At 38.3% G+C, this 27,595-nt stretch overlaps 1 protein-coding gene and 1 long non-coding RNA gene across 4 annotated transcripts in view; both read right to left on the reverse strand.

The window, feature by feature from the left end:
* VRK2 (VRK serine/threonine kinase 2) overlaps positions 1-6,735 on the reverse strand; it is an 88,177-nt gene extending 81,442 nt beyond the window's left edge. For 2 of the 3 annotated variants that reach the window (XM_072635501.1, XM_072635504.1), the window contains exons 1-2: positions 6,529-6,735; positions 3,152-3,292 (exon numbers count right to left, since the gene is read on the reverse strand). In XM_072635501.1, the coding sequence (XP_072491602.1) occupies positions 3,152-3,287 (136 nt within the window). In that variant the 5' untranslated portion in view covers positions 3,288-3,292; positions 6,529-6,735. Of the gene's footprint in view, positions 1-3,151; positions 3,293-6,207; positions 6,330-6,528 lie in introns of those variants that run through there. The other variant, XM_072635502.1, reaches the window with a different exon arrangement.
* Positions 6,736-21,117: 14,382 nt separating this feature from the next.
* On the reverse strand, positions 21,118-24,859 carry LOC140520989 (uncharacterized). The gene is made up of 4 exons (XR_011972742.1): positions 24,626-24,859; positions 22,605-22,716; positions 21,369-21,542; positions 21,118-21,295 (listed from the first exon to the last, which is right to left on the reverse strand). It is a non-coding gene; the product is annotated as an uncharacterized lncRNA (long non-coding RNA).
* Positions 24,860-27,595: the final 2,736 nt, after the last annotated feature.

Raw genomic sequence — 27,595 nt, forward strand, 5'->3', positions numbered from 1 at the left:
TACTGGTCTCAATTAGGGACACTGAAATATCTGGCCTCTTCCCAAAACCGCTAAATCTGTTTTGAGAGCCTTTCTAAAGTGCACATTCTCTAACAACAATGATGTCTACTTTCTAAATCTCACCAAAGAGAACCTTGAAATGTTTCATAAAGGAAAACTTCAGTGAAGTAAACAGAATGACTTATAGCTTTACACAAGTGTAAAAATTTAAACACAGAGAACATTAAAACAAAACTTTTAAACTATGTAAATGGAATAACAAACCTTGGCCCCAGAGAACAGATAAAGAAACATGCCTAGGTGGGAGAATGTGTTTATGGAATGCTGTATATACACTGTCACTACATTAGCTGGGTGGTTTTACTTAACTTTTTCTTTATTATAAGGGAAGGCAAGTTGGATGTATGTATTGGGGGGGAAGAGGCAAGCAAATACATCTAGAAATGATTCTAAACTAAAAAACAAAAAGTCATCAATAAATATTTTTTCAAGGGGAAATTTTATACAATTTCTATTTAGCAATCTAAAATGAGTGATGGACCTGAAATAGATGCAGTATTTGTGTTCAGAGTGATAAACAGCAGGAATCTTCTTGCATCTGGCTTTTCCAAAATAGTAATAATAATAAATGATGCCAAATGGAGTAACTGCTAAACAAATGCATTCCCTTTCTTACAACAGGAATCAAACTATGGTGTTACAATGATAACAGAATGAGAGTTATACTGAAAACTAATCTGAGATGAATGCTTCCCTTGCCTCTATGTGCTCTATATTAAAATATCTTGTGATGCATGTATGAATCAAATATACCAGCTGAATCCAAACAAAAGTAGCTAAAGAAACTACATACACATCCCCTTTTTCATGCTCTTCCTTCGGAGTTACTTATGTAATTCCTAAACCAGGAAGGATAGGTATAGTAGGTGTTATTTACAGTTAGGTCCCAATGAGTGTTAACAATGAATCTTTCAAAATGGTCACGTTGTTGGAGTTTACACTGCATATATGCACTGGGCTGGAACCAATTACCTTACTTTACATAATTATAACTCTGAATAATGTGAATTTGAAAACATGACCATTTCAGAGGATTCATTATGCTCATTAATCAAGACCTTTTCTAGGTCAAGGAGAATAACCTTTGGATTGGAAAGAACAGAACAAAAATGGCTAACAGTTATTCTGCATGATGAACCTGGAGAGGACAAAAGGGCTCACAGCTACTATTGCTGAGTTCAAGTAACAAGACTCAGTGGACTAAATCCTTAGAAAATGAAAAAAGTGGGAGATGTGAGCCACTGCCTGAAATCTAAGAAAGTGATGAATACAAGAGGTGCTACTGAATGTAAGAGGGCAAATGTCCTGATTTTCAAAAAAGGAAGTTTGCAGACTAGAGGCCAGTGAGCCTGTCTTTGACTGTATACAAAATTGTAGTTTAAGAGTCCTTAATCTTTTTTGTGCCATGGACCCCGTGGCGATCTGGTGAAGGATATGGACCCCTTCTCACAATAATGTTTTAAAATTCAGTAAGTAAAATACACAGGATTACCAAAAAAAAATGAATTATATTGAAATAGTTATCAAAATATTATTTTTTTAAAGCTCACATTTGGAGATAGAGGAAAAAAGTCCTACATGTACAAAAAATACTTATAACAGCAATTTTTGTGGTGGCAAAAACAGAGCAAAACAAATAATAGAAACTAAGGGGATGCCTATCTTTAGAGGAATAATTGAATAAGTTGTGATATAGGATTGTGATGGAATACTATGGTGCTGTAAGAAATGAAGAAACAGATGATTACAAAGCAACATAGAAAGACTTGTATAAACTGATGCAAAGTGAAACAAGCAGAACAAGAAAATAAGTTATACTATAACATCAATTTTATAAAAGTAAATTATTTTGAAGATTTTCATAAATTAATGAAAATGAAATGAGCAGAACCAGGAGAACAACTGATGCAATAACAACTACATTGTCAAAACAAATAATTTTGAAAGCTATAAGAACTATGGTGAAAAAAAAAAGAAAATTCTTGTAACAAATATGCATGGTTAAGCAAAACAGATTTCCCCCAGTAGCTTTACACAATAGATAGACAATACTGATATCTCTATTTGCTTACTTCATATAATTTATACACACATATACACACACACACTCACATATGTATACACAGACACACATACATATGTCTCATTCTGCATCTTAGATCTATTGCCTCTCTGTAATGGATAACATGTTTCATCATCAGTCTTTTGGAAACATAAATGATCATTGTATTGATCCTGGTTCTTAACAGCTTTCAACTGATGAATATTTCCTTAGTTCACAGTTTTTGTCACCAGCTCTAATTACAGGAAGTTTTTCCTGAAATCTAGTCTAAATTGACCTCTTTGCACCTTCCACCCATTGGTTCTGATTTTGCTCTCTAAGGCTAACCAGAAAAAAAAATCTAAGCTTTCCTTCCCCTGAAAAGTCTTCAAATCCTTAACAAAGTTAACTTGTACAGCCTGAGTCTTTTCTTCTCTAACATAAACAAGCCTTGTTTCTTCAACTGATACTTATACGATAAGGACTCAGTCTTTTACCATCCTGGCTGCCCTCCTCTAGCCCTTTCCCAGCTTATCAATATCCTTCTCAAATCATGGTGCCAGGAACTGAACACAAAACTTTAGATGAATACAAAAAGGTCAGAACACAATGGAGCTCTCACCTCCCTATTCCTGCAAGGTATCCCCCTCACTGTAAACAAGATTTCATTAGATTTTTTTGGCTACCACATCACACTCCAAGCTCATATTGATCTGACCACAATATTCCTAGGAATGAAAGTCAACTCGTGTTCTAGAATTTGCCATTTCAGAAAGGCAGTATCTTCCCCCTTTGGATCTTCTGCTTCTTTTTCCTTTCATTGTGCCTGCCCTACTAATCAGAAGCGTTGGTCCCAGCACAATGTCTCACACATCTTCTCTTGAACCTAGGCATTTCACTAAATACTTCTTGGCATTTTATTTATACATGAAATTGATTTTTTAATTATCTCTTATTTCAAAATTTCCTTTTGGAAAACCTATTATTTGCTAATCACATAAAGCAATAGTTAAATACAAATACATCTGATAATTGACACTGATACTTTACCTAAATATATTAATCCAAACCCTCCAGAACCGATCATATTACCCAACTGCCATGTTTTTCCTTCTGTATCTTTCAGAATCATGCCTTCTGGAAGGGGAACCGGAAGTTTGGATTTCTCTTGCCTTTTGGGTGCCATTATTCCTACAACAGTTAGAAGAGGGCATGAGTATTACAGCAAAACAAAAACTTTACCAAATAATCAATTTCACATATACACTATTTCATTTAAATTGTAAACTGAAAAAAAAAACAATTTCTTCAGTAAATACAGCAGGGAATGGACCATTTTAGACTGTCAGGATCATAGTCATATAATTTTTCATAGTTCAGTGACTTAAGATGAAACCACATGAAATCAGACATATATATTTCTAATGACAACAATATCCCCCAAAACTTCAAGTCTCTCCTCACTCTAATCTATCCTTCACCCAGAAACAAAAGTAACTTCCCTCAAGCGAAGGTCTAACCATGTCACCACCATTAAAAAAATGCCAATGGCTCCCTATTATCACTAAAATCAAATATAAACTGCTTTATTTAGCATTTATGAAGCTTCTCAATTTAGGCCCATCCTACCCTTTGAGACATGAACCCCTCACCTATTTTGCGATCTAGCCAAATTGTCTTTCTTGTTCCTTATACTCAACACTATCTCCTGCCTCCATATATCTGCAAATTGCTGTCCTCCACACCAATGACCAAAGTGGATGGAGCACCAGGCCTGGAGACAGGAAGACCTGAGTTCAAATTTGACCTCAAACACTTACTAGCTGTGTGACCCTGGGAAAGTCACTTAACCCTGTTTAACTGCCTCTGTTTCCTCATATGTAAAATAAACTGGAGAAGGAAATGACCAACCACACCTGTATCTTTGCCAAGAAAACGCCAGTGGGGTCACCAAGAGTCAGATTATGACTGAACAAAACACCAGAGAAAATAAGCTCGTCCTTCCTCTTTCGGCAGCTAGGTGGCACAGTGGATACAGTGCGAAGCTTGGAGTCAGGAAGACCTAAATTCAAATTTGGCCTCAGACATTTGCTAGCTGTATGACTCTAGGCAAGTCACTTAACCTCTGTTTGCTTTAATCAACTGGAGAAGGAAATAGCAAACCACTCCAGTATCTTTGCCAAGAAAATTCCATGGAGAGTACTGGCATGAAAAATGACTGAACAACACAATATACACTCTATCCACCTCTGGCTCTTAAAATCCCTGATTTCCTTTAAAATCCCACTCTAAAAACAGACTTCTGTGTGAGGCCTCTCCTACTCTCCCCCTCTCCCCCAGCTCTCAGCTATTAGTGCCTTCCTCCTGATGTGACTTTGTGTCTGTTTTGTATACACCCACCTGTATGCCTGTTAGACTTCTTGAGGCAGAATCTGTTTTGTTTTTGTCTTTGTATCCCCAGTATATAGGACAGTGAACAGCACACAGAAGTGCTTAATAACGATTGGACTGATTGATGATTACCTGTTTACAACCAACTAAAATTTACTTCCAGCAAGACACTGATCACTTCCTTTTAGTTGACAGGATTCAGGAAATGTCAGACTTCCTTCCACTAACTAGAAGTGAATCAGTCAATTAACCTTTACATAAACATATCCTAACAAGCAGCTTGTGCTCCCAATTTACTTTGTGTGTGTATGTGTATACATTTATAGGTATGTAGGCATATATGTATACATGTATGTGTTTGTGAAACTTGTTAACTCATATTCTTTAAGCAGTCTTAGCACGTTGAAAAGTTAAACTGTCTAGCATTATATACATACACACACATGAATGTTGTTCCCAAGGATATAAACTTCTTGAGGTCAATAACTAGAGGGAGAAAAGGGAGGAGTAGTCTCTGTATTGCCCTTCCTAGCACAATGCCTGACTTTCATTGGCACTAAATGATTGACCCCTGTTCAACTGAAGATTCTTCCTCTTGCCACCAGAATATTCTGGTGTGATTAGTGTTCATATAGGAATAAATGATTAAAGTAGAGATTAGGGAACTGAATCAGAATCTAAAATGTTACTTTCTGCCCTAGATGCCACTGGACCAGCAGGACACATTAGGCAAACATTCAGTATTTGATTACTAAATTAGGGACCTGAAAAGTAGATATGGGCACGAACCAGGAATCAAGTGGGAGAACACAAATTTGAGGAAAGCTATCTGAGATGCAAAATTGGACAGCTATAATGGGACTTAGTCATCAGCTCATCTTAGAAAAAAGAAAGAAAGCCTTCTGGATGAATGGAAGCATACCTTGGATGCTCACCCTGTTAGTATATTCACAGGCTGGCAGCAGTCAGATCTGCAGTCTCCATGACATGCCTTCTTTCGGAATCAATACTCACCTCCTTTTTCCTCTCACCTCACTGTCCCCTGCTCCTATTTACTTCCATTAACTGTGCTTTAAAAGCCCTTGTTTTCCTGGGGCCATGATTAAATCCTATGACATTCAACTTTAAGGAGAATGCTACTAACCAAAGGCCCTTAACATAAAAGGGAACAAGTCATGGGGACTTTTCAGGCCCTAACAGCCTTCTCTGAGGATGAAGTGACTCATCCAGAAAGCCAGAATTGGCTTGGCACCACACGAAACACGTAGACAAGCCAAACAGCCCATCAGTGAGCAAAGTTGCAGGGTGGTGGCTCTCTTGAAGGAAAAATGTTTTCCTTTCACTACCCTACATGAGGGTACATCCACATTAAAAGGTTCCTTTGCTTATGGTGGGTAGCAGGCTATACCCTACTCTCCTTTTATCTACTGTTACAAAGTAATCTGCCCAACAAGTATACCCAAAGTAAGCCTTCCGTGGGAATACAGGATGAGAACAAAACTCTCTTGGGAAGAAAAAAGTCATTCTCCCATCCACCCCAACCTGCTTAGGCCAAAAAAATAAAATGCTCATGGGAAAGCGTAAATAAAGGAGCACATCACATTACGATCACAGAAAGAAAAACTTTTTTAAAAAAAGAAACTAACCAGGTAACCCTCCTCCCTAGTCAGTTGGGAGGCAGGGTCTAAATGTGAAATAAACTGGTGGGCACTTACGGAGAGCGGGGAGGAAGGGGTTAATCAGCAGGCGGCTGGCAATGGGGGGGAGGTGACAGTGAAGGAACGAGGCCCCCCAAGCCCCCGCTCGGCGCTCAGACTGGGGGTGGGGAGCCGGGAGCGGTGCGGGGGTGGTCCTCCACTCGAGACACCCTAAGTGGGAGGAAAAGGGAGAGCGGGGGGAGGGGAAGAAGATGGAGAGCTGGGGGGGGAGGCCGGGAGGAGGTGGGAAAAGTTCGGACAGGGGAAGCTGGCGCTTTGTGCCCCGGGGAAGGGGGTGTGATCGGCTCGTACCCCGACAAAGGAAAAAGAAAGACTGACCGGTTGTTTCAGTACTCCACCCTAAGCTAGCCAGCCGCTTCCACTCTCTTCCCAGGCAGCCTGCCGCTCAGGGCCTAGGAGAGGCCGGGAGGGGCCGGAGCCACGCCCCTGGTCGCGGGGAGGGGGCGGGGCCTGCCCCAAAGGAGGCGCCACCTTGAATCCGAGCCGCGTCGGGCTGGCTTCCCGGCTGCCTGGGCCCCCGAACACGTGCTCTTCCGCGCGCGCGCGCTCGGGAACAACCTCTAGTAACTGGCCGGGCAACGACATCTTGCCACTCCAGATCTCTGGGGATATGATTGAGGAAGGGAAAATAGATTGGACAAGTGAGACGGCTGTGGGCTGGGCGTCTCAGATCACACTTTTTTTTCCCCCTCTGCAAAAATAGTTTTCTTAAGTGTTTAATTCTACTTAATGGGCTACATTGTATATAGTGGGTGGAGGCCGACATTCTACTTAATAGGCAACATTGTATCTAGTGGGTGGAGGCCGACCTTGGAATCAGCAAGGATAGTTCAAATCCTGATTTGGACATATGCCGGCTGGGTAAAATTGGGCAAGGCGCTTCACTTTTCAGTGCCCTAAAAAGACAGCTTTAAGATTATGAGTTACTAGTGAGTTTGTAAATCCTTCACTGATCAAGTCCTAGGTATGGATAAACAAAACAGGGAGCACCACAGTCATCCAGGGCTTGTCTACTGGCATTGGGCACGGTGAAGGCGTGCAGATGAAATGAGGAGAATCTCGCAGAATTTACTGGGTGGCAGATCCCAAAGGACTGTCCTAGGCAAGCATGGGGAACTTAAGCAGTCACTGAACAGGACAACACAATAGCCAGTGGGAAGAATTAGCTATGGCACGAAATAGGGATGTGCCTCTGAAGGAAAGGCAAGGTCCCCGTCTTCCTGTAATTCACAAAAAGCAATCAGTTACTTGTATCCACCAACTTGTCCCTAAAGAGACTCAAGCACCTAGATTTAGGAAGGACTTGAGAAATTACCAAATTACATTGTTATAGATGGGGAAGCAGACCCAGGGAGGTAAGGTAACTTGCCAAATGTCCCCAGATTCTTTTTTTTTTTTTTAAAGCATCAATAGTGGTAGATTTTTGCCGTTTTGAAGATGAATTTAATTTCTGGAAACAAGTTATTTGGTCAGGTGTGTAAAGGAAAGATGGTAATAGTAATAACTGACATTTACATGGCAATGCCTTTCACAGAACCAGAGGTAGGAGTCAAACTCAGTTTTCAAGTGTTGGCTTCTCCCAAGTCCAACTTAAAAAAAAAAATCCAACACTTGTTTTGTAACAGTCATTTTTGGAAATATACCATACCCCCACACGCAGTGTGGTGTGTGTGTGGAAACCACTTTGAATTCTCCTTTGTAACAAAAATTTAAAATATAAGATACAGTAACCTCCTCTGATAACATTCTGCCTTAGTAGTGGTGCCTAAACTCAAAAAAAAAAAAAAGTAGCATTTGTATGGTGCCTTAAGATTTGTTAATCTGGTTCTTCCTGAATGTCAGGTCAACACAATGTCATCCTTAAAAGGAAACATCTAGAGAGGACCTCACCATATACAGAGATCCTCAACCTGAACTCATCACTGGATCACCTCCATTATAATGGGGAATACTTTTTGACAAACATACATATGCATGTTTTATTTTCTCTTGATGTTTGAACGTTGAACAAGGTCATTTGAACATTGGTCATTGAACAAGTCTGTTTATGTTCCTACATCTTCCAAAAAGTGAATGGTCTGCACATACAGATGGAAAGCACCTTGTAAAAGAGTCTTTAAGGCAGCATTCTGTTCTACCAGCCTGGATGCTTTTTGATAATCAACAAGTAATAAGCAAAATCAAATCTTCTTTACTTCTATACATAAATTATATTAAATGAATGATAAGAATTTTGGGGGTAGGTTAGGCATTAGCAGCTGGGGTAATGAGGAAAGATTTCATGTGGAAGATGTTGCTTGAATAGTTTTCAGGGCAACAGTGGATTCTAGGAATGGATGGAGATGCGGGCCCAACCAGTGTAAAAAGTGTGAAAGTGGAATGTCATATGTGAGGAAAAACAAGACCAGTGCAGAAAAGGGAATCAAATCAAAAAGTAGGGTGAGACCAAATAGGAAAGGTCTTTAAAAACTAAACAGAGGAGTTTATGGTTTATCCTACAGTCAATAGGAAACCACTGGAGTTTATTAAATAGATGAATGACTTGGTAAGACTGATACTTTGAGGAAATCACTTAGGCAGCTGTGGGGAAGATGGGTGGTAAAAGGAAGAAATTTGAGGAAGAGAACAAGTGCAAGGCTATTCTAATACTCTAGGCATAATTATAACTAGCATTAATATAGCATTTTAAGGCTTGCAAAGTGCTTTACAAATCGTATCTCATTTTAATCTTCACAATAACTCTGGGAGTAACTGCTACTATTATCCTCATTTTACAGATGAGGAAACTGAGGCACATAGAGATGAGGTAAGTTGCCTAGGGTTACACAGTGAGCCTCTGAAGCTAGATTTGAAGTCAAGTCTTTTAGGCTACAGGCCCAGCACTCTATCTACTGCCCCCAACTAACTCCCTTTATATGTAGAGGTAGCCAGATTATTTATAGTAAGCATTTTACTATTGTGTGGGTGCTATATGAATGCCAGCTAGTATTTTTGTGTCAGATTTCTATCTTAAATATATCCAGAAATGGTAAATATTAAGGATGGGTTTAAGTGGGGGAGACTATGGTATGCTATTTGTATGGCCACTATTTATTTTCCTTAGCCTTAGGAAACCAGGGTTTTCCTGATCCCATGCAGCTGCTAGAAATCTCTCTACCTCCAAATTACCTTGTACTTATTTTTTTAAATCTATGTGTGTATTGTCTTCCTCTGTAGAATGAAAGTTCCCTGAGGGCAGGATTCGGTTTTTTTTATTATTTTTTATTTATTTATATCCAACACTTGTTTCATAGTAAGCACTTCACAAATGTTTGTTGAATGATTGACAATCCACATTTTTACTTGTAGTAGGTCAATGGTTCTCGAAATTTCTTTCCTTTCCAACCCTTCTTAATTCTAGTGCTTTTCCTGTTATTTATTTCCTTCTTAGTCCTACATATAGCTTGATTTGTGTATATTTTGTTTGCATGGTGTCTCCCCCATTAGATTAGAAATTCTCTGAGGGCAGGGACTGTCTTTTGACTCTTTTTGTATCTCCAGCACTTAGTACAGTGCCTAGCACATAATAAGCACTTAATAAATGCTCATTTATTGATCTGTTGATCTTTCCTTATTTGTTTCTTTTTTCATTTCTCACAGAACAATATAATTTGTCATAAGGAATTGTGGCACACCAACCTTTTAATGTGGCAAAACATAAAAGTGATCCTGATCCCTGGGCTCCCATATTCATTACCAGGGCCTAGGATTCCTCTGTCTCTCTCTCTCCCCTAAGTCTTGACTCCTTTTCTTCTTTCCTTCCCCAGGTTGCCAAGAAGAGATAGATTTGTACCTCTGAGGATAGAACTGTGACCTTCTGGTTGTCAAGATTAGGTGGCACACTGTAACTATGGACATGTGGAAGTGTTAGGGTGATGAGACAGAGTTTGATAGTACCCATACCCTTTGAGAACCAATGTAAATAGCACCAAATTAGTCATGTGAGATTTGGACCAAGTATGGACAAGGGATATTGAGCAGAAATAGAGGAAAATTTGTATTTACATTATAGGTTTTAATCATTTAAAATATAATGCTAACTTTAAGATTAAAGACATATTTTCAAAGTAGTCTTAACTGCCCAAAAGGTGATTCAAGATAAAAATTAACAATATAATAGAAAACAAAAGTCTTGGGGAAAGACTTTGCCCATTAACTGTAAAAAAAAAAAAAATTGGAAACTAAATCTAATCTAAGAAGCAATGCTACCTAAGTCATCTGAAAAACATAGGGAAAATAAGAAGTTGAACAAAATAATTTTTGGTAATTTAATTCAGACCATACAATCTTTGATAGGATTCATTTAGTAAAATAGAGATTTTCTTGGTGGCCTCTCAGATTATAAGCATGGCGTCAGCTCTCTTAAAAGAGTTTTAAGCTATATATTTCCAATATTGATTCAAAAAAGGGGAAAAAACCCTGATCATTTTGAGTATGTCTTTCAAAGCTAAGATTATTTGAAATAACCTGTGTAGTGTTTCACAGGTTAAACACTTAAAATGCAATATTTACCTTATAATTTGAGAAACACAAGAAATTTCAAATAAAATGTTTTTATTTATAGCGATAGAAGACAAGTTAGTTTTTATTTTTAAAAGAATCAGATCCTAATACAGTTATTCCACTATTACTTCTTGTTTGGGCATTTACCCTTAAAGATATTTAGAGATGAAATTAATGAAATTCTTTAGCTTGTGAGAAATGTTGAAAAAGGGTAGGAAGAAAGGAGGGAGGAAAAGAGGGAAGAAGGAAGGAAGGAAGGAAGAATTACTAAATGCTATTATTATCTCCAGTTAAAGAAATTGACAGACAAAAATTAAATGACTTGCTTAGGGTCAGAGAGCAGGGTTTGAAAATGGATCTTAACTCAGGTCTCTCTGATTCCTTGCTTTCTTACAATAGAAACTCATCGAAGAATTTCTGCATCTCTAATTTTTGATTGTTCATGCAAATTAAAGCATAAGGATATCATCAATTTTTTTGAAAATTTCTTTGCCTTCATCTTTGACAGTAGTTTCAATTTTCTTTATAAAACCATTCATGGAAACCATTAACCAGTATAGTAGAACTCTTGAACAGTATGGCACACATGCCAATCAGATCATGTTTCCCAAAACATAATTAGAGTATAACCTGATATCACATAGTTAGCCTAAGGCAGTTGTTAGTTCTATTTCCCCAACACTATCACAAAGGGATCAGATAATAGCTAAATTGATTAAATTTGCATTTTACCTCTTCTCTCTGTCCAAATACTGACACAAATATAAAACTCAGGCAAAAAGGAGGGAGTTGGAAGAGAAAGAAGCCTGGTTACTGTTGCAACTGAGTGTTGTTCTGAAGGAAGGAAGTTTCTCTGAGTTGTCTTCATACTGAGTTTTAAAACTTATAACTGGATAATTGAATGCTTATGTCTGCAGCATTGTAGAAAATATAAGAGAAATACCCTCCTAGTACAAAGGCTCATCAGTGTTTGATTAGAGACTAGACCCAAGCTTGCAATACAATGCTGCTTGCATATGATTAAGTGAGAGAATAAATGGTATATTTAAGTGCTGTGGGTTGGGAGAACATTCAAAGGTAGGGATTATGAATAATTTGCAAATCTCACCTATTCTTGAGTTTCCTTATCTGTAAAATGGGTTCTTGTGAGGATTAAAATTATATAATATTTGTAAAGCCTTTTGCAAACTTTAAAGTGCTACAGAAATGCTAGTTAGCATTGTTATTATTAATTATTCCAATTTAAAGAAATAACTAGTTTTCATTTTATGGAAGAGTATAGTTATGAAAATAATGTCTCCTATGTAATATGTAACTTGTAGGGTTATTATACAGAGCAGAAGTAAAGTGAAATAAATTGTTCCCAAGGAAGTTGTTTTTTAGACTCAGAAAGAACCTGTAGTGAGTTGGTAAGTCAATGAGCATTTATTATATATGTATGATGTGAAAGATATTGCTAATCACTGAAGACACAAAGAAAAGCAAAAACCATTCCAAGTTCCCAAGAAACTCACAGTCTAATTGGGGAAACCATGTGCAAACAGGTAAACAAACTTATCTATCTATCTACCTACCTACACTCTCTCTCTCTCTCTCTCTCTCTCTCTCTCTCTCTCTCTCTCTCTCTCTCTCTCAAAGGAAAGTCTCAGAGGGAAGACACTAAGTTCAAGAAAAACTGGGAGAAGTTTCTTTACAGGCAACTTAGCTGAGAATTAAGGGAAGTCAGGAAAACTAGAAGGTAGAGGAGAGATGGTGTTTCAGGCATGAGGGATAGCTGGTTAAAACATTAGGAGCTGGGAGATGGAACATCTCTGAGGACCAACAAGGACTGTGTCAGTTGATCACAGAGTATATGGAGGTAAGATATAAGAAGAATGGAAAAATAGGAAGGAACCAGGTCATGAAGGGCTATAAAAGTCAAACAGAAGATTTTATATGTCACCCTGAAGGTATGGAGAGCCAATCAAGTTTATTGAATGAGGGATGACTAGTAACACAGTCAGACGTGCACTTTGGGAAGATCTATTTAACATCTAAGTAGATGATGGATTGGAGTAAGGTGAAACATGAGACAGGGAGGCCAACCATCAGGCTACTGTAATGTTCTGGTCAGCAGGTGATGATGCCTGTACTAAGGTGGTTGCAATCAATCAATAAATATTTATTAAGCACTTGGTATATGTCAGTCATTGTGTTAAATTGGTTGATTGTTGTCCTTTGTTCTCTAGGAGGACCAAACATCACTATTTTGGGGTCAAACAAACTGATCAAACTGATCAAACAAATACAAGTTCTGAAGGCTCTACCATAGGTCAGGCACAAATAATCCATATGAACATTTGGAATGCAGATATCTAAATTTGTGCATCTCATGTTTCTTCTGAGCTACTGTAATTCTGCTTTCCTCATAGAGTACAACTTCTTTGATGTAGGCGTGCTATACTTGGTGGTCCTGTGCCAGTGTTTCCCATGTCTCACAACCAATTCCAAAGTTCTTCAGAGAGACCTTTAAAGTATCCTTGTATTATTTCTCCTGACTTCCATGTGCTTACCTTGTGTGAGTTCTCCGTAAAATAGTCTTTTAAACAAATACTTTTGGCATTCAAACAACATGGCCAACCCATCAGAGTTGCACTCTCTGAAGCATAGTTTGAATGTTTGGCAGTTCAGCTCAAGCAAGGACTTCAGTGTCTGATACCTTATCCTGCCAGGTGATCTTTAGAATCTTTCTAGGACAATTCAAATAGAGGCAGCTAGGTGGTGCGGTGGATAGAGCACCAGTGCAGGAGTCAGGAGGACCTGAGTTCAAATCTCACCTCAGGCACTTGACACTCACTAGCTGTGTGACCTTGGGCAAGTCACTTAACCCCAACTGACTTATCCTGGTCATCTCCAGTCACCCTGATGAATATCTGGTCACTGGATTCAGATGGCTCTGGAGGAGAAGTGAGGCTGGTGATCTGCTCAACCCTCCCTCACTCAAAATAAAGTCAAGTGCAAGTCATGTCATTATGTCTCTGATGATGTGGTCTTCTTCAACAAGGAAGGATGAACACACACAGGACAATTCAAATGGAAGTAATTCAGTTTCCTGGCATGGTGCTGGTACATTCTCCAGGTTTTACAGGCATACAACAATGAGGTCAGTACAACAGCTCTCTATAGACCTGCAGTTTGGTAGGCAGTCTACTTTCCTTGAGAACCTCCCAACCACTGAGCTAGCTCTGGCAATGCATTCATCAAACTCATCACCTATGTGGATATTCCTTAAAAGTATACCACTGAGGTAAGTGAACTTATCCACAGCATTCAAGATTTCTTCAGTGATTCCACATATGGATGGTATGGTGCTGGCTGGTGGAGAACCCATGTTTTCTTGGTGTTAATTGTTAGGCCAAAATTAGTATGAGCAGCAGAGCATCCATACTTTGCATTTCAGCCTCAGAGGCTACATTGAGTGCACAATTATCTGTGAACAAAAAGTTGGACACAAACCCTCCCTCCACTTTAGTCTTGGCTTGTGGCATTTTCAGGTTAATTTACCATCAGTGCAGTAGCTGACTTTGATGGTATTTTTGTTTTCATTGAATGCATCCCACAATATTACAGAAAACATAACACTAAAAAGCATGGGGGCAAGCACACAGCATGCTTCTCTCCATTGGTGACTGGGAAAGCACAAGAGTATCATCCATTATCTGGAACCTAGGTAAGCATGCCTGCATGAAACTGACATAAAATATTGATGAACTTCTCCAGGCAACCAAATTTTGACATAATTTCCTATAAGACCTCACAGTTGACAGGCCTTGGTCAGATAGACAACATTGTGTACAGACCTCTGTTCTACTACTGGCATTTTTCCTATAGTTGAGTAGCAAACACCATATTGACCATAACTTGCCTCTTTCTGAAGTCACACTTCATACTGGTTCTTGGGTAGATGACCATCTTCAAGATGAAGGATCAGTCTATTAAACAAGACTCTAACAATAATCTTGCTAGGAATGACAGGGAGATCACTCCCTGCCCCCTACCCCTACTCTGGCCTCATGATTGTCACTGGACAAGCTATTTCCTTTTCCTTTATAGCTATGGACAATGGAAGCATCTTTGAACTCCCAGGGCATAATCTTCTCTTTCCATATAACCAAGAAAATTTTGAGCAATAGACCCCCTGCCTTGTAAATCTCACTGGAATAGAATCATGCCAGGTGCTTTGCCATATGAAAGGAGCCTAATGGCATTCAAAACCTCTTCTTCAGATGAAAGTTCAGCTACAGAGGGACTGATTGATGATGAAATATATGATTGATGATGGTCTGTTGAGAACACTTTGGAAGTGTTCAGCCCATTTCTCCAGGATCATGTCCTTATCACTAATCAATGTAGCTCCATCAGCAATGAGTAGTTGAGATGCACCATAGGTCTTTGGCCCATAAATAGCCTTCAGGGCATCATAAAAGCACTTTGGATTGCTATTATCAATCAAAAAATACAAATATACAATACAAAAAATACGAAAAAATCAATCCAAAAATACAATCAAATATCACTAAAAGTGAACTTCATCGGCCTTCAAGAAGCTTAGTAAGCTGAGCCAAGAATCTTGCATCTCTAAACTTCACTTGCATTTTACTTTTGATGGAGCTAAACACTACCTTCTTAAAGACAGATGAACTATCCTGCTGGTAAACCCTGTGGACTTCTCATTTTTTCTTTATCATCTCTGAATTTCTACACCATTCTCATCAAACCAATCTTGATGTTTGTGAGTGTTCCAGCCTAGATGAGTAAATGCAGTGCTATTCACCAAGTCTCTGAAAGCTGCCCACACATTTTCTGCTGCACTGTTGCCAATCATGTCTTGGCTCAGCTTTCCCTTCAAGTTTGCGATGAACTGTTCATGCTCAGAAAAGCACTCTATTCTGTTGACATCAAGTCTTCTGGTAAAATATTAGCAATATCCAGAGAAGGAACTACAGAATCTGCATGCAGGTCAAAGCATACTATTTTCACTGTTTTATTTTTTTTCTTTTGGTTTTTCCCTTTTGTTCTAATTCTTCTTTCACAACATGACAACATGGAAGTATGTTTAATATGATATTTATATATATATATATATATATATATATATATATATATATATATATATATATATATATATATATATATGTACATATACATAAAACCTACGTCAGATTGCTTGCCATCTTGGGGAGGGGAGAGGAGAGGGAGGAAAGGAGAAAAAAGATTGAAATTCAAAATCTTATAAAATTGAATATTAAAAACTTTTTTTATATGTAATTGGAGGAAAAATAAAATGCTATTTTTTTTTAAAAAAGTCTTCTGATAGTCATCTTGCCTTGGACATGCTTTTATAGTATGCAGATATTTAGCTTAGAGAGGATAAGTCTATTATTGGTCTAGCACTCTGTCACATTGCCTTCATCACTCTCACGTCCTGTCACTTTTATGTCATGACATAGTTTATTTAATGCCAATGTTTGCTAGAAGGGAGCATCCATGAATTTTTATTGCATTTAGGTCAAAAGAAGACAATGTTAGTGATCTGAAAATCAGGAAACGTACAAGTCTTCAGTGATAGTTGCAATCTCCATTCCTCCCAAGCACTCCCTACCATGTGTGATAATCTATGCCTTTTCTGATATGAAAGTCACCCAGAATTATGAACTTGTCCTTTTTTGGCACATTGATGGTGAGGGTCTCCAGTACTTCAAAAACTTTTTTCTTTGACCTCATCAGGGTTTATCATGGTGGCAGTATATACACTAATGATGATGGCATGGCACTTTCGTGCAAGGGGCAATCATGAGTCGTTATTCACTCCTTTGGTGAGGCATACAAGCTGGTTGACTAGTTTTAATTGCAAAAGCTGCCAGTTTCACAACACACCCCCTCATTGTGCCTACTCTAGAAAAACATGCATCCAGCTCTGACTTCAATCAGCTGGCCATCATTTGCCAGCCTTATTTCACTCAGGGCTGCCATTTGGAAGTGATACCTGCTGAGTTATAGCAAGAGCTGTTCATCTATTTGCTATATTTGCTGTTATCCATAAACATGGATTCATTCCATATACTGATAGTGAGTAGAATCATCTTTGCAAAATTTTTTGTACCTTTTTTTTTTTTTTGAGTTTTGACCACAGGGTGGGATCCCTGCTGCCACAGCAAGCAGGTAGGGGTTGAGTGAAGCAGACAGTTTTCAGGGCACCTTTTCTAGCTCCTTCCGCATGCCAGGATGTGAGCAGTGCTGTCCTTCAAAAAGACTGCTTAAATTCCCAGGGAGCTACTGAATTCCACTGCTGCTTCAGTCCATTGAGAAAATGACCCTATGATCTGGACAACCTGTGTGCAGGGTTGTGAATTTGGCTTCCCGTGTATCTTTGCCTGCTGCTGTCACTTGACTGTCACCACAGGATTTTGAGACAGGGAAAAATGGTAAAATGGCAGGGATGATATCTTTTGACATACATAAATTGGATTTAAGTGAGGCATAGTTGCACAATGCCAGACTAAATGAACCAAAAACCAGAATTAAGGTTGCCGGGAAAAGTATCAATAATCTTAGATATCTGCTGATATCTCTATAATGGCAGAAAGTAAAGAAGGATTAAGAAGACTCTTGGTGAAAAAGGAGAGCATAAAAGCTAGCTTGATGCTTAACATCAAAAAAATCCCAAAACCCAACAATTAAGATCTTGGTAACTGGTCCCATCACATTTTGGCAAATGGAGAAGAAACATAGGCAGTGTCTGATTTTATATTCTTGGTCTGAAAGATCACTATAAGCAGCAATTGCAGCCATGAAATTAAAAAATGCTTGCTTCTTGGAAGGAAAGCTATGGCAAACTTGGACAGCATACTAAAAAAAACAGAGATATCACCTTGCTGACAAAGGTCTATACCATCAAAACTATGCGTCTTATACTGTATACCAAGATAAAGTCAAAATGGGTACACATTTTAGATATAAAGGCTTATGCTACAAGCAAACTAGGAGAGCAAGGAATAGTTTACTTGTCAGATTTATGGAGAAGGGAACAGAGATAGAGAACATTATGAAATGCAAAATGGATGATTTTGATTACATTAAATTGAAAAGTGTTTGCACAAACAAAGCCAGTGAAACCAAAATTAGCAGGGAAGCAGAAAGCTGGGAAACAATTTTTACAGCCAATGTCTCTGATAAAGGCTTCATTTCTAAAATATATGAAGAACTCAGTCAAGTTTATAAGAATACAAGTTATTACCCAATTGATACATGGTCAAAGAAAATGAACAGGCAGTTTTCAGATGAAGAAAGTAATCTGTAACCATATGAAAAAAATGCTCTGAAACACTATTGATTAGATATGTACAAATCAAAATGACTCTGAGGTACCATATCACACCTATCAGATTGGCTAACATGACAAAAAAACGTTGGAGAAGATGTGGGAAAATCAGAACACATTCATTATTGGTGGAGTTGTGAACTAATCCAACCAATTCTGGAGTGCAATTTGGAAGTATGCCCAGTGATTAAAGTTAAATATAGAGGGAGAGCCAGAGGCAGGTCTGTGTAGAAATAATTGAAATCATAGGAACTGATGAGAGCACAAATTGAAATATATGAGGGCCTAAAACAGAGTTGTGGGATCCCTACTCTTAGTTGATGAGACATGGATGAACACACAGCAAAGAAGAAAAAAAATAGCAGAAGAATAGAGTAGGAAAAGAAGAAAGAAAGAACAATATCAGGGAAAACTGGAGAGGAGATTATTGAAGAGAAAAGGATAATCAAAAGTGTCAAAGTCTATAGAGAAGTCAAGAAAGATAAGACTTGAGAAAAGTTCATTAGATGTGGCAAATAAGGCTTCATTAGTATCTTTGGAAAGAGCTGTTTCATTTAAATGATGAGGTTTGATGCCATATTACAGAGTTAAGAAGATAACTAGAGGAAAGTAAGTGGAGATACCTATTGTAGAAGACCTTTGCAAGTCGTTTAGTCATAAAAGAAAGAGAAGAAATATAGGTTCATAGCTAGCAAAGATGGATAGATCAAGGGAGGGCTTTTTGAAGATGGGAGAGAAAGGCATATTAAAGTTTTTTTTAAGCCATTGGGGCTTGAAGTACCCCAGTCTCTGCCTTTAGGATAGCACCATATGAAAGCTTCCAGGAATTAAAAAAAAAAAAGTCTTTAACAAGAAGGCATATTTTCTTAAATGCAAAACTTCTTTCTGTAAGCCATTCATTGAGACAATTGCCCTTTGGGAGTTTTTTAACTTTGGGGGTTTTCAACATTTATTTGTAACGCCAAATTCTAAAATTATAGTCAAACCCATTTCCTTCCATTTCATCTGTGGTAGAAAATGTGGCAGGCCATGATGTTCCAAGGTAGCTCATTATACTTTTGGATAGTTTAATCATTTGTTTCTTTGTAGCATCTGCCCATAGCTTCCAAGAAACCATTCATCAATAAAACCAGTTATTTCTACAGTCTGTTAAGAACTACCATCTTCTCATTTCCTTTTATAAGAAATTAACAATAAGTCTACTGAAAGGGTCAAGAACATTCTCACAAAAGTCAAATAGTCAAGCAATGCTCATGGGCTAATCCTGGTTTTTTAAAGAAGTGACTCTTCTTCAAGAGAAGGCTATTTTTCTGATTCCCCCTTGCCCCTGTAATAAAGGTATAGTGAAATGGAAGACAAATATAAACTGGTAATATTTCTGGTCAGTTTCAGAGGTTACCTATAGCTGAAAACACTAAGGAAAGATAAAACACCAAGAAACCAGGATTAGTAGCATTGAGAAACAAAAATGTAAAATTTCAATTAAATTACTTAGACTTCCCATTTAGGTGAAATGCCTAATGAAAGATGTTTCGATGTTCCATAATAATGCTTACTTACTACACTATCCTTTACATCTAAAATCTAAGACATCATTTTTGTTCTTCTATTCACCTATGTCAGTTCTTAACCTGGCGTCTCTGAACTTAAAAAAATATTTGATAACTATATTTCAGTCCAATTAGTTTCCTTTATAATCTGGTATATTTTATGCACTTAAAACATTAATTTGAAAAGGGCTTTGATTGCTGAAGGGTTCCATGACACAAAATTAAGAACCCCAGAATTAGATGCATGATTTTAAATAATGATGTAGCTTATCATTATTTGGTTCTCTCCTAGAGATTTCAAAGATGTTGTCCACCAGTATAGGCTTATGGATCTTGAACTAGAAGGAGCCTTAGAGGTCAGCTAGTCCAATTTGCTCATTTTGTAGTTGAGGAAATTGAATCTCAAGAAGGTTTAAATGACCCAAGGTCACACAACTAGTAAGTATCAGAAGCAGACCAAGTAGAGATTGGCCTGGAACCTATTGTTGGTCAGTGATTTGGGGTAAGGCTGGTCTTAAAAAAAAAAAAAATTTACATTCTCAGTGGGAAGAAGAGAAAGGGGAGAAGGTAAGATATGTTGCCCAACTGCCAGTTCCAATTTGGTTCCCAGTGAGCAGCTCCTTTACTCACAGAAGTTGCTATTTGTCCTTCATTCTCAAAGAGGACCGTGACATTAGGGAGATGATGCCATGTCATGCAAGTGAATTTAAGTGAAGGAGGGCCATACGAAGTCACCAGCCTCACTTTCTCTTCCAGAGCCATCTGGGTCCAGTGACTACATATATATCAGGAAGACTGGAGAAGGCCCAGGATGCAGTGGGAGACCTTGGCCTTTTCAAGCTAAGGTCTTTAGTAGATCTCAGTTTGAATGAGGCAAGGGCCATTCAGTGATTCAGGCTTAATAAATAGTCATTGTTTGGGCCCTGATTGTCTTAGAATGAATATAAATAGCAATTGTTTTCTGTTTTGGCCAGAAACCCTAAGGGTCTTCCCCAATCAGAATTTTTTTTTTTTTTAAAGAGGCCATTCTCTGCCTCATTTCTTATTGAACCTTAATCAGTCAAACTGAGACCCCTTAAAGACCTTAGCTTGAAAAGACCAAAGTCCCGCACTGCATCCTGGGCCATCTCCAGTCATGCTGATCTATACCTGGCCTCTGCACCCACATGGCTCCAGAGGAGAAAGTGAGGGTCTCTCTCACTTAAATCCAATTCACTTGCATGTCATGGCATCACTTCCCTAACATCACGGTCTTCTTCCCAAACAAAGGACAAACAGCAAGCAATGAGAAGCAGAATCTGAACCCAGGTCTTCTGAGTCCACAGCCAGTGATATGATTCTGTATCAATAAAACAGTTCTTCCATCCATTTCATTACTATTTTGAGATCTCAATGAGTCATACAACCAAAACCTCTGCATACAGGGGATTTGAAGGGATTGGGTGAGAAGGGAAAAAGAGCTGATTAGCTTTTATTTAGAAAAAAACATTTGGGGATAATCTTACAATGGGGCTACAGTTTTTTTTTTTAAATAGTAAGTGGCCTACAGTTTCATCTAAGACCCTCACCAATACTTTTAGATTTATTCTTCAGTCCGCACAGTCTGTAGCACAAGTACTGTTATTCCAAATTCCTGTAAGAAAAGCAAAATTGTTGTATTATCCTGAAATTCTGTGTGAGGAATAAAACAGAGGAACAATACTTACATTTCCAAAATACACAATATTCCACATGACACCCTCTTCATCCACATATTTCATATGTTCTGTGTCCAGAGTTAAACTATGGGGCATCCTATTCAGGCCAGTGGAACTTGATCCATCATAGCTAATAGGAATCTCATCTGTTTTCCAAAATAGAATCTTCAGGAAGTAATTCATCTGTGGCAATAAATTAGATGACAAGTTAGCCACACTACTGTCTACTTACCCTACTGGGTTAACCAGAGAAAGGGCAGGATGCTTGTACAGGGGTTCCTAACCCTTTCCTTCCAAGAAGTATTTTGGTATTCACTTCCCATACTATATTATGGTAGCAGTAGAAACAAGGCAAAAGGTGAAAGGTGGAGGGGTAATAAAGTATGGTGATAATATCAAAGCTCAGATGTGTGAGTTTTATAAGATCAATTTCTCTTAAGAAAGTACATGATACAAGGTTCTTTAAATCTCAATTATTCTAATGAAGTAATTTCTTTAAAGAATAAATTATAGAAAATATTTCAGAAATACTATTATTGAAGAAAGGGATATATGTTCAACCAAATAGTTTTACTCAAAAAGTTTTTATGGCTCTTACCATTTACCCTATGTATATTCCCTTTAGACTACTGGGTCTTGCCATCTAACCTGTGACTGCAAATTTGACACCTCTATCTAGAACACATTATTGGAGGATTTGGCTTATAAATATTAAGAAATGGAAGAGATGTGATCCCTACAAGTCAATATGACTTCATCAGTAATAAGCCACCTGCCAGAAAAGTGGAATTAAAATGATGTGAAGGATCCATTTCTATCCAAATCTTCTCCATCAAAATTTAAAATATAGATATAGTTTCCTAGATCTGGAGAGGTATTATCATTGTTGCTGTCCTGCTTCTATGAACTCTGCCCATCCACTGCTGACCTTAGCACTAGAAGTTCACACTTATCCCTAGGCTGGCATGCTATATCCACCCATGTAGTATAGATAGGTCCCTATCTCCTTACCTCTAAAACTATACCTGAATTATATTGGATGGTGCCAGAGTCAAAACCTTCCTGCTATACCCATCCCATCATCCAGTTTCCATGACAGGACTATACTTAGACTTCATACCACTGATCCATATCTCCATCTCCCTTTCCTACCTCTCATCTTCACCTTCCTTTGTGGCCCTGGCCAGATAAGTACCTAGGAGAAACATTGTGAGTTTGAATTGATTCCTTCCAGAAGTTACTTACATATTTCACAAAAGTCACCCACTTTTGGTCAGTTTCATCTTGGTAAATTCCAGTGTCAGTCATCTTGAGGCACCTGGGCTTCTCATTACCTATATTCATGGACATTGTTTCCCTTGAAATAGTACAGGAGAGAATCTTTACCATATGATACTCACTGGTCCCATATAAAATACATGGTTTTCATTAAAAGTGTCATGGATTAATTTTTTGGTTCTTAGCACTTAACCAATGAGAAGACATGAAAACTACCTTATTCATGCAGGAATAATGGAAGTTTATAGAATTCTAGCATTCTATAGCAAGAACAGACCATAAAAATCATACTAACATGGCCTCATTTTTAGAGCTGGTACTCCAAAGTCAAAGCTAGTTAGGAGTAAAAGCAGAACTAGAACCAAGATTTTCCACCTGTAGGCCAATGACTCCATTCATGACAACTGTGGTTTAGTACTACCATTAAGATTGCAGTTGGCTTTCTGATTCACTTCTCTTTCACCTGGAATGAATGGTGCTTGAATTTTAAGCAAATCACTAGGTACATGTTGAAAAAAGTACTTCCCAATCCCACCCACATACACTTTCCCCTAACCAACAAATGGCCTGATAAAAGAGGTGAGCTATTCAGGACTAGAGCTTTAGGCAGTAAGACCTCAATTCTAGGCTTTAATCTTAACTCTTAGACCTGTTGCTCTCAAGTAGGTCAGTCAAGTAGCATCAGGTGGAAAGATCCTCTGGGGTCATGGACTTCTTAGACTATCAATAAGTTTCCACTTCCAAGTCCTTTGAAAGGAATTGGTTATGAAAAACCAAGGTGCTGCCTTCTCTCTCATTTAGTGCTCTATTTCCTCCCATTTCCTTCTCTCCAATGACTTTTCCTCAGTTTTCTGATGTAGGAAGATGCTATTTATCAGAAATATTAGATAATACCAAGTATCCAAATATAAAAATAGGAACTCTTCATGAAACCCTTAGATGGCTTAATATTTAGCAATTTTATTTGGTACCCACAGATTTTGGCAGTACACTAGATGCTGGATGTCCCCTGGCGAGCACTTAGTTGTAGACCAGAAGTGTCAAGAATGGAGTCAGCTTATTATAAGGGTCCTCCAACACTACCCAGTGAGGTTGGAACTGAATTAAAATGCACTTGGGAAATATTTAACAAAGTAAGTAAAAATACAATACAACATAGATGATGTTAATTTGTGGTTTTCTAAGTCAATAAGTAATAGCAAAGATCTGTTTCTATCTCAGTTGGACCCACTGCTGTAGATTATAGCCCTGTGACTTAGTCTAGGGGTTTGCTTAGATTTCAAAAGAGCTTCATGATTTTTAGCTCATTTCTTCAGAACAGGGAGATCTCTTCCAAGAGAGATAAGTTTGCATCATCAGGTTCTAGGTGGAAGTCGTTGAGGATTAAAGTTAATCAAAGCTAGTCTGTGAGAGACCAAAAATGTTGAGTCAACATTGGCAAGAACAAAGTTTAGCTCAAGAGATTTCAGAATCTAAAGCTGGGAAGGGCATTACAGACAATCCAGTTCAATCCTCTCAGGAAATAAATCAGGATGCTGAGACCCGGAAAAGGGAATTAATATGCCCATGTTAGTAAGTAGTAGAATTGAAATTTGAACCAAGCCTTCCTTCCATTTTCAGATCCACTGTTCTTTCCTTTTACATAAGGATGTCCATCTATCTCTGTCACTTTTCGAGTAATAACTAAGCATCAAAGAAGTTAAAATTTGAAGAATACTTAGTGGCTGAAAACTAGTTAGAAGTATTCTAGAAGAATTAAGTATGGGGTCCTTCTGCAAAGTGAGGTTTTACTTTCCTTGTGGTCTTATAAAGTCTCCTAATTCAACCCTTTCCATAAAAGGATAACAAGAAAATCTTCTACTAACTTCATATTCATCATATGCTTTCTCCTGCAGAAAGGAAGCCCAGAAAACTTTGACAAGTCTGAGTAGACCTAAGCAAAGCTTTAGATAACCCCTGGCACTAAGCCTCTAGTGACCACCTCTCACCTCTTGGATGAACTCTGAACTTTGGTCTTTGCTGTTTCTCAGGTTTTTCCAGTCACCCTTAATCATTCAACATCATGCTACAATCTGAGATGATAAACCGTTCGTGTCTTCGTAGAAACTAGGTTTTTTTGTGTGTTTGTTTTTTGTTTTTTAATAGATCCTTAGGTACCTCTAAGGCACCTAAATATGCCCCACACTTCCAAAGACTTCTCATCCCAGGAAACTCTTTTTAAATGCTTTCTTAGTTGCTTTCACCTGCTTCTTTCCTCTGGTAGAATTTCCTAATGATTGGGCTTGATTGGCCTCTCTGGAGTAACAGTCTTCTTAAAGGCTGAAATCTTTAATTTTCTTCTGCTTTATCTTGATTAGCTAAACGAGAAGCCAGGAATTTAATGAAAGGAGATGGGTAGCTTAGAGACAAACTGTCTTTCATTTCACCTTTGAAAATGACCAATGTAACCATCACAACTGAGACATACTGCCCTTAGCACTTTTGAGCATTTTGCTAACTGGAAAAATCTATGTAAGGGGCAAGACTGGCAAGGACATATTTGCTGTCATGGATGGGCATTTTTTGTTTTGTAAGATACTTCAGGGTGTAGGTAGTGTTTTTTTTGGTAGTATATAAACAATTTGTAACCCCTTACGCTGTTGCCCTGTGACACCATCACAAATTGCACAGTAAAAATGTGACTTTTTTAGCACTTGCTTTTTTCTCTTTTCTTCTCTTGTGTGTCTTAAAATATCATTGCAAAATTTACATGAGAGACACAGTGTCTCTGTCTGAACAGCATCACCACCATGCCCTTTCAATTCAGAGAAATTTCTTCTTGATTCCCAGCATCTTCGCATTCCATGCTTACTCAGTTCTTAAACTCTCTAGCAGGTTCTCAGAACTTTTCAAGTAATTACTTTTTGGGTATCGGGGGACTTACAACAACCAAAGAGCATGTTGCTCATCTCAGTCATTGTCTGGGCACATTGACACCCATTTTAAAGGCATTGACACTATTTTGGCCCCATGATTGAGATCCCATAATTGCAATAATTAGGAAGCTCACCTCAGGATATTATCAAAGTGACCCACCCAAACCCAAGTCCATATGGTTGGAAATAGCTAATGAGTCAGTTAATGTGCTATGTCCAGGAGTAATGGGTACTCAATATGGATAGCATGAAGGTATAATTTACCAACTTTCCGACTGATTAAGGTTTTCAAGTGGCCATTTTTAGCATTCTGCAACTTGCAGAGAGTTCAAAGCATTAACAGCTTTGATCGTTGAGACAAAAGAATGAAAGTAGCAGACAGTTTAAGGCAGGGCTGACAGAAATGAAGGAAGTATTTCTTTTACTCAGGTTACTTTCCTTTCTTTCTTCCTCCTGTATAAAAATGTAACATAACAGATAACACAATAAATATATATATATATAAAATATATATGGGTAATAGCCAATATCAGTAGCAAGCTGTAAAATACCTGAGGAATGTTGGGGTCAAAAATGGGACTTTGGGATACTTAAAACAAATAATTAAAGCACTTTGGGGCAAGGTAGCACATAGATTTCCCCAAATAATAGCTCACATTTTTATGGTATCTACTATTTTCCAGGTGCTGTGCTAAGTGCTTTACAAATATCATTTAGTTTGATCCTCACAATAATGTGAACCTTTAAGTAGGTTCTATTTTTATCCCCATTTTTACAGGTAAGGGAACTGAGATTAAGTGATTTCCCCAAGGTCACACAGTTAATAAATATCTAAGGCTGAATTTGAACTCTGATCTTCCAGATTCCAAGCCCAGTGCTCCAATCAATCCCATACAACCCTAGGTTTAAGGTAGTCTATACACCTGCATGTGCTCAACATTCACAAGCTCCCACTGATTGGTTTATCTTTACCATTAAGCAAGAGCTCACAATTAGTTTAAAACAAAGGCATTTAATGAAATAGCAGAGTAAGAAAAGTAACAATAAAATATTTATTAGAAATTATAGTGGTCACACAAAAGGAACACTGGAAATGTACACACCTGGAGGGAACATGAGTGCAAATAGTTCAACCATGAAGGGACCAGTCATGTCACTAACTCTGCAAGGCTCCTGATATCTTCTGTTGATAATCTTATGTTCCTGCTTCTGCCAGGCCTGCTCCTTCCTGGTTCCAAGTGGTGTGTAATCTCTGTTGTATGGTATGTTCAGGGAAGACTAGTACCTCTAATGTGAGGAGTTGCTGAGCCCTTTTCAGGATTCCTCATCCACCTTCACCCAACTTTCACCTGTGACTCCAAGAAGTTGTAGCATGTACAGCGACCACACTCTGGGAAAACTATCTAAGCAGACAGGTTACACTAGGTTGAGGGTCACTGCCAGGAATTAAACCATAGTTAGTGATTTAGGGTGAGGTCTACACCAAGCATATGAAGATTTTCCCTGGCAGAATGGGCAGAAGAGAATAATTTATTTAAACAACCATGAAGGCAGTTGAAGCAGGCACCGCGGAGCACTTAGAGCTTGGTCAGATATCAAAGATGCCAAGATCATCCACTGCATCCTGGGCCATCACCAGTCATCTTGACTTTTTTGTCTGGATTTTGATGCCTCTGGAAGAGAGAGTGAGGCTGACCACTTTGTGCAAGTCTACTTCATTTAAATCCAATTCATGCACAAGTCAAGACATCACCCTGTAGTGTCATTGGTCCTCTTCCAAAAGAAGAATAAACAGCAAAGTCTCTGCTGAATGTGTAGCATCCCCCTGGATGCATAGTCTCTATGGATACGTAAACTCCACTAGGCATTGCTCCCTGCCGGTCTTAGGGGACTGATGCGCAGTGTTGCTTCACTGTCATTGGTTCTGGTTTCACTTTTGGCTGCTGCTGGGGGCAGTTCTACTGGGCATGTGATTACTGGACTTCTCTCTGTTTCTAGCTTTTGACGTCTGTTCCTCATGGGCAGAGTGGGCTCTGCTTGATT

Source organism: Notamacropus eugenii, chromosome 1 (assembly GCF_028372415.1).
Source record: "Notamacropus eugenii isolate mMacEug1 chromosome 1, mMacEug1.pri_v2, whole genome shotgun sequence".
In the NCBI taxonomy this organism is placed as follows: domain Eukaryota; kingdom Metazoa; phylum Chordata; class Mammalia; order Diprotodontia; family Macropodidae; genus Notamacropus; species Notamacropus eugenii.